Source organism: Bison bison, unplaced genomic scaffold (genome assembly GCF_000754665.1).
Source record: "Bison bison bison isolate TAMUID 2011002044 unplaced genomic scaffold, Bison_UMD1.0 scf7180017864367, whole genome shotgun sequence".
Lineage (NCBI taxonomy): Eukaryota > Metazoa > Chordata > Mammalia > Artiodactyla > Bovidae > Bison > Bison bison.
In genome coordinates this window covers 4,713,841-4,721,987 of record NW_011494939.1, presented here as the reverse complement: position 1 = coordinate 4,721,987, position 8,147 = coordinate 4,713,841, and the positions used below count along the sequence as shown (strand labels likewise).

At 42.0% G+C, this 8,147-nt stretch overlaps 1 protein-coding gene across 2 annotated transcripts in view; it reads left to right on the top strand.

Moving 5' to 3' along the window:
• Positions 1-8,147, top strand: part of MCCC1 (methylcrotonoyl-CoA carboxylase 1 (alpha)) — a 59,426-nt gene that overhangs the window by 218 nt on the left and 51,061 nt on the right. The window contains exons 2-5 of one of the 2 annotated variants that reach the window (XM_010855643.1): positions 1-100; positions 4,293-4,339; positions 4,973-5,109; positions 7,672-7,767. In XM_010855643.1, coding sequence (XP_010853945.1) covers positions 12-100; positions 4,293-4,339; positions 4,973-5,109; positions 7,672-7,767 — 369 coding nt within the window. In that variant the 5' untranslated portion in view covers positions 1-11. Of the gene's footprint in view, positions 101-4,292; positions 4,340-4,972; positions 5,110-7,671; positions 7,768-8,147 lie in introns of those variants that run through there. The other variant, XM_010855644.1, reaches the window with a different exon arrangement.

Sequence of the window (8,147 nt, the reverse complement as noted above, 5' to 3'; positions counted from 1 at the left end):
GGCTGAGGGACATGTCGGCGGCCTCTTTGGTGTCGGTGCTGCTCGTGGCGGCGGAGAGGCATCGGTGGCAGCGAGTCCCGCGCTTGCTGCTGCCGCCGAGGTAACGGCGGGGAGGGGCGGTGGATCTTTGTCGCGCCCGGAAGTGAATGGACTCGTGCGCGCTGTGAGAGGCGCAGAGGAACCAAGGGTCGAGGGGGAGGAAGGACAGAAGAAAAATTCTAGCCCATCCCGGGAGGATTCCCTTCTTTTTCCCTTCCACACATCCACCCTTCAGCCTTCTGCCCATTTTGGAGGGGGTGGAGCTGGGCCTGCCATCTCCATGCTCCCCTCGCCACAGGGGCAAGAAAAACGCTTGTGCGGCTGCTAACCATTCACACTGGGCTTTCACTGCTTGCAGTCTGCGGCGAGCTTTGTTATAATCCCTCTTCTGGTGAAGTCCGAAGGAGCCAACGACTTGCCCTAGATTGCACTGTAGCTGTGTGTGTTAGTTGCTCAGTCGTGTCCGACTCTCAGTAAGAAATGGCGCCAAGATGCTAAGGGCTCTTGGAGTTCTTCCCCTTCCCTGAGATAAATCAAGTTAACAACAGCAAATTTATCGTCCAGAGGGCTGATAGGTTTTGTCAACAGCTTGGTACATATCAGATATGACTCACTCTAGCTAACCTGACTGCTGATGAGTTTCAGGTTTTAAGCTTTGGCACTTATGGTAAAGAACCCACCTGCCAATGCATGATCCCTGGTGGGGAATATCCCCTGGAGGAGGGCACTGGTAACCCACTCCAGTATTCTTGCCTGGAGAATCCCATGGACAGAGGAGCCTGGCAGGCTACAGGCCATCGGGTCTCAGAGTTGGACGCGACTGAAGCGACTTAGCACGCACCCACGACAATAACTCTGGCAGTGAAGATACCCCCAGGTTTCGAGATAGCAGGCGTCTTTAACTTCCTTTGCCTTCTCTTCGCACCTCCTCTGCTTCCTCCTCGTTTATCATTCTGGAAAGATAGTATAGTTTAAGGGCACAGACTCGATGCAGTCAGAGTTCTGGGGATTCAGTTTGCTCTTCACTGGGTGTGTGAGTAATCTTGGGCAAGTTACCTACTTCAGTGCATCAGTTTCTTTAGGAGGAGATGATGATACTATCCCTAGAAGAGACAACACTAGTATCTTGGACTATGTTTATTAAATGAATTAACATTAATGTGAAGAGGCTTAAATAGAATAAATAGAATTAGAACTATTTATTCTTAAATATAATCTGATGCATATGAATCAATCCATAGAAGTAGCCTTTGCAGACTCAATGATTTAAGTCTCAAGTTTTTTTGTTTTCTTTTATTGTCCCAAAGTTATTGTATATATGTAGATTTTCAGTTATTTAATTGTGTAGGACTAGCCCCAGAGTAAAATATGATGGTGAAAGCAATATTAGTGCTCTTCTCTTTCTCCTGATTTTTTCTTAAGTTTCCAGGGCTCTTCAGGATACTATACAGACTCATTTTCTCTTACTTCTCTCTACCTCTCAAATTTTTAGGTATTAGGTATCTATTCTCAAATAGTTGTCACCCTGGAAAATGTTAGAGTTGTTAATGGCATGCAGAACTAAAATCTTATCAGTATATAGGGTGTTTACATGTTCAATTTTTTTTTAAGAATTGGGATTTCATTCTAAGTGACAGAGGGAAACAACTGGAGGAGGAATTGAGCAGGGAGTGCCATGATCTGATTTATTTATTTGTTATTTGTAAAGATTTTATTTCAGTTTTTAAAAAATATTTATTTGGCTGGGCCAGGTCTTCGTTGCATCATGCAGAATCTTTTAGTTGGAGCATGCGGAATCTAGTTCCCTGACCAGGGATCAAACCCAGGCCTATATTGAGAGCGCCAAGGCTTAGCCACTGAACCACCAAGGAAGTCCTTCTTTACATATCTTTTTTTTTTTTTTTCAGTTGGAGGCTAATTTACAATATTGTGGTGGTTTTTGCCATACATTCACATGAATAAGCCATGGCTATACATTTACATATCTTTTTATGTTATGATTTTGTAGTAACTCAGAAAAGAAATCTAGTCTAGTGTAGAATTTTTTAAATGCGGATAAACTAGTGTAGAAATTCTTGAATCAGGGTACAATAATCTCATGAAGGCAACTTCTTAATGTTTTTTAAAGCGTTTTAAATTGTAAATGGTGAAAAATGGAGTAGACCAGTCAGAATGTTGTTGGGATAGAAGATTATAGTTAAAGTGATGTGTGTGGGGTCTACACTGGAAAATGGCAGAAGAAGACTTTAGTTCAGCAATGTCCTTAAAACAGAATCAGAGTCTTAGCTGGATTTATCAAAAAATTGCAATTTTATAGACACTTGTCCCGGAGAAGGCAATGGCACCCCACTCTAGTACTCTTGCCTGGAAAATCCCATGGACAGAAGAGCCTGGTAGGCTGCAGTCCATGGGGTCGCTAGGGTCAGACACGACTAAGCGACTTCACTTTCACTTTTCGCTTTCCTGCATTGGAGAAGGAAATGGCAACCCACTCCAGTGTTCTTGCCTGGAGAATCCCAGGGACGGGGGAGCCTGGTGGGCTGCCGTCTATGGGGTCGCACAGAGTCGGACTCGACTGTAATGACTTAGCAGCAGACACTTGTCCAGGACAGGCCTTGAATCTTATCAGTAAACCTATCTGAAGACTGTGATAGGAAGAGACTTGGATCCTGGCCTCACCACTGAAGCTCAAGAAAGCTGTCAGGTGATTGGAAAGATGTGGGAAGGCAGTAATCTCCTGAGAAACGGTCTTGTGGAACTCAAGTGCCAAAGCTATGGATCTTCCCAGGAGCCCTTTGTGGATATCAGCTTTTGACTGAGTGTGCATCAGAGGGCAATGAGTGTCTGGTCCTCCACTCTAACAATCTAGCCTCCTGCATCTCTGCTCCAGTGAAAGGCTAGTCCTGTTCAATTACATTTCTATATATACTATTGATACATGTATATGTTACACATGTGAGTTATGCAGTATCTATAATCAGTTCAGTTCAGTTACTCAGTAGTGTCTGACTCTTTGTGACCCCATGGACTGCAGCACGCCAGGCTTCCTTGTCCATCACCAACTCCCAGAGCCTACTCAAACTCATGTCCATCGAGTCGGTGATGCCATCCAGCCATCTCATCCTCTGTCGTCTCCTCCTCCTCCTGCACCCAATCCCTCCCACCATCAGGGTCTTTTCCAGTGAGTCAACTCTTCGCATGAGGTGGCCAAGGTATTGGAGTTTCAGCTTCAGCATCAGTCCTTCCAGTGAACACCCAGGACTGATTTCCTTTAGGATGGACTCGTTGGATTTCCTTGCAGTCCAAGGGTATTCTTTTTAACCGACACCTAATAGGCATTGTATGAATCTGGCCTGCTTTCTTTCAGTTCTTGGTTGGTTTCAATGTTAAGTTACTGTATCAATAGGTATGGTAGAACTTAAAGTTGTTAGACATTACAACTGGTTAAGATACAAATTATTAGGCTCCCTGCTTCTCCATTTCTTATATATATAAAAATTGTTTCTTGAGAGAGTGAAAAACTTTTAGATGTTAATTACCATTGTTGGTGGCTCTGCAAAGCTCAACCCCTCCTACAAAATCTTTTTCCTTAGTATTTTTTTTTTTAGTGGGGAGTAATGAAAAAAAGATTGAGAAACACTGATGTAAGTGACTTGCTTGGTGTCACCAGCACTCTTTCTGCCTTTGCTCAGCTCGTTCCCTTTATTTCTCTGGGCTTAGCTGTGCAAACCTGTCTTACCAGAGGAGTGAATTAGATCAGTATTTTTCCAACTGTAGTTTGATCAATGTTTTATTTAATAAAATGGAATAGAACAGGAACTACTGAAACATAGGGAAATTTTTCTTTCTTGAAACTTCTGTGTTTGTATTGGATTGTAAAGTTGAACATAGTTTTTACTTTGGGTTCTAGTGAAAAGAGTTCGGGAAAAAAGCTGAACTGGATGATCTTGAAGTACCTTAGCTTTCTAATTGTCTCTAACTCCAGGCTCTCTTGCCAGACTCAGGAGTGAGCAGAGCAGGTTAGGTGGTCTTGTCAAGGACATGGAGTGCCAGGGAAATCAGTCAGAATTGTAATTTTTGATTTCTATATTTGTTTTCTTCCTACAAAGAAAATCTTATTAAATCATTACATTTAACTAAGGTCTTATCTGGACTTGATTTCAAGTTTTAAAAAATTGAGATTCTTCTGAAAAAACAATGACAGATCTTATATATCCTGTTTAATTGTAATTCCATTTGGATTCATTTTATAGGGGATGGGCTTGGAAGCAAAGAACAAGGAAGTATGCAACAACCACAGGTACTGACAGTGTCTTCTGTTTGGCTTTGTTTCAGATTGTGAAGAAAAGGAAAGATTTAATTATTTAATGTGTGCATAACAGATTATTTTTTTATACTTAACTCACACCGCTGTGTACAGAGGGATAGAGGCAATGGAGCAGAGTGACGAAGAGCTTCACTCATTGTGGAGTGAAGCTAACCTGGGTTCAAATCCTGGAGCTAGCATTTCTTTTAGCTGAATTGTTAGCCCAAGTTTGTGTGCCCCACAGACAGTGAGGCCAAATAAACCAAAACATTGAAGTTTGGAGCAGAGAAAGGTTTATTGCAGGGCTCATGCCTCAAAAAGCCCCGAGTTCCCCAGAAGGGTTTCAGCACAACATCTTTAGAAGTCAGGTGAGGGAGATGGGGCTCAGGATATGTGATGAGCTTGTGCACAAGTCTCTGATTGGCTGATGGTGAGGAAACAGGGTGATGTCACAGGGTGATGTCACATTATCAGTCCTTAGGCTCTAGGAGACCTGGGGTTATGTACTCATGGTCACCAAATAGTTAACCAGTCCCCCACCTATACTGAGGGACAACTATATTTTGCATTCTCATTCCTTAATTCCCCAGTAATATTTGTATATGGTTTTCATGGTATTTTAAACAGGACAAAACATTTCCAAGGTCCTCATTGCAAACAGAGGAGAAATTGCCTGCAGGGTGATACGGACAGCCAAAAAAATGGGTGTACAGTCTGTGGCTGTTTATAGTGAGGCCGACAGGAATTCCATGCATGTTGACATGGTACGTTTTTAAAAACCAGAAGTCAAATTTTGTAAGTGACTGTTACTTGTTTATTGTGTCAGTATTTTACTTCTTGGTTGACAGTTTATATTTACTAGTGTTAACAGTGTCTAAGTAGGTAAGTTCAACCTGCTCAGTGATAATTTATCTTGGTAACCAAACATAACACCAGTGGGATTAACTATGTGCTTAGTGGTGCAGTTGACTGGTAGGCAAGGTCCTGTTTCATCAAGGGTTGGTTCAGAGAGTGCGGCTGACCCACAGATCCCACTGTCAGTGGCGCACGTCCAGATCCTCGATTTCCCAGAAGGACTGAGGTCAGCCTTTGCAACTGCCACTTACTGGCCAAGGGATCTTGGGCAACTCACTTAATGTTTCTGAGCCTTGACTTAACTGTAAATTATAACTGAAAGGACCTTACTCCCCTGAGGTTTGTAATTGTTATTAGTTATTAACACCAGACAGAACCCAACCATGGATAAACTTAGGTACTGGCCTTCTTTCTGGCTGCAGCAAGACTCCAAAGACTGCCAGAAATTCCTGGTGACCTGCTTCACCTGGGTTTTCCACACTGCACAGCAGGCCCATGCAGTTCTCTGGCCACTTTCTCCTCAGATTCTATCTGGAACCCATTTTGCTCCATTCTAGCCTCTGAGTCTTCCTCTACCACCTGTTCTCACCTGATCCCAATTCACAGAGGACGTAGGACTGAGCTTCCTGCCACAGAACCCACTCACTGCATCTGCATCTATCCTCTTCCCATCCAAGGCCAGTTGTCTTCCTGTGCTATGGAATCCTTCTGTCTCCTACCAAGAATCTTCCAATTTCTCCTTTTCTCACTGTGCATTCTCACTTTAGATTGTATCATCAACTCCTTTGGTAAAAACTTCCCAAAGTGAGTTTCTAGCCCAGCCTTCCTTTTGAATGTGATCCATGTCTGTCCAGCTCCCCCTGGATGGGCACCAAACTAGTATGTCCGAAATTGAACTCATCACCTTTCATCTCTTCTGAAGCTGCTTTTCTTACAGACTTCCTTTTTTTTTTTTTTTTTTTTTACTCAGTGACTGGGGAATACAAAAGAAATGCCAACTGGGGAAAAGGCAGGACCTCATAGCAGAGAACAAGCGGTTAAAGCAGGGACTTTAGATCCAGATGAACTTTAAGGTTCGAATACCTGCTCTATAATTTCTGGTTGTGTGGGCTTAAATGATGTAAGCCCACATAGACTTCCTTAACCCAGTAGATCGCAGTACCATTGCTTATAAAGATAATAATGCCAGAGATTCAGGGGTTGTTTGAGTATCTCCCATCCTCATCCCCAGTCTACATCATCCCCCCTCCCCCATCCAGACAATCCCCAGTTGTTGTTAATTCTGCTTCTCAAACATTTCTTTGCACTTCTGTCTGCCCTCTACCACCTGCGCCTTAAGTCAAAACCACTGTCATCTTCCCCTGGTCAGATGCTGTAGCCTTGTATGTGGTTTGCCTGCTTCTACTCTTGACCCCCTCCCACAATATTTTCTACACTCCAGCCAGATTGATAGCTTGAAAAGCAGATTTCCATGTTACTCCTATGCAAGATGGATACTATTCAGTGCTGCTTAATGTGGTTAGAAATTAATTTGCTGATAGAAATATATATTAATGACACCATTTCAAAGGGTGATTAACCAGGAGTGATTAAAATGTCATGTCTTTCACCCAGCCCTGCAAACACTCCTCTAGATCTCCGCCCAGAGATACACTCATACGTGTGCCCCCAGAGTCATGTACAAGATGTTGCTGGCATCCATTTGCCATTATGGCTTGAATGTATGTTAAGAGGTACCTGATTAAATGAACTAAGTTACCTCCCTACTGTGGAACTTTATGCAATTGTTTCAAAAAAATGAAGTAGACATGTGTACTAGCAAGGAAAGATGTACTGTTAATGAAAAAAGGAATTGCAGATAGTGACTCTAGAGTTTAACCCTATTTATGTAAAAGCAAAAACTAAAACTGTTGTATGGTTATATAAATATGTTCAAATAAATAGGAATGTGGAAATGGAAAGATATGTCCCAAATTGATCACAGAGGTAACTTCTGCTCTGCTTCAAGAGATGCTATGATTATGTGACAGTTTTAAGGGACAGTATAAAATAGTTCACAAATGTATAGAAGGAGTATTATCATACTGTAATAATGATAAAACTTCAGGAAACTTTGTAATTTTATTTCTTGCTGTATACATCTGTTGTATATTTTGTCTGTTTTCAAACTACGTTTTTGGCATTAACTACATTTAAGGTTACTCTTGTTGCTAATAATAATGCTGTGACTAATGCCTCTTCCTTCCTAACCCAGAGCACTTTAATTTCACTCTGTGTGTTTTATTCATAAAAAGTCAACTTTTGGGTATCTCATGCAAAAGATTCCAAACTGGCTAATTTTGGTAACATAGACATGAGCTGCTGCTGCTTTCTCAGTTCTTGCGTTGTCCTTAGGCAGCCAGCAGTTCTGTACAGTGTACGCATGGCTCCTAGCTGTGTGGTTTGTTAAGCCTGTAATATTCCTTCCACAGGCAGATGAAGCCTATCTCATCGGCCCCGCTCCCTCTCAGCAGAGCTACCTTTCTATGGAAAAAATCATTCAAGTGGCCAAGATCTCTGCCGCACAGGTAATAGAGTCATGAAGAAATCTTCATTGCAAGAGGAATAAGTTTTGTACAGTTTACACAAAGTTATTTATTATTTATAGAACTTGTTCTCTCTTTTTAACTATTCCTCAGGTTTTTACATTTGATTATGGGTTGTTCACTTCATGGGAAATAGATGGGAAAACAGTGGAAACAGTGTCAGACTTTATTTTTGGGGGCTCCAAAATCACTGCAGATGGTGATTGCAGCCATGAAATTAAAAGGCTCTTACTCCTTGGAAGGAATATTATGACCAACCTAGATAGCATATTCAAAAGCAGAGACATTACTTTGCCAACAAAGGTCCATCTAGTCAAGGCTATGGTTTTTCCAGTGGTCACGTATGGATGTGAGAGTTGGAC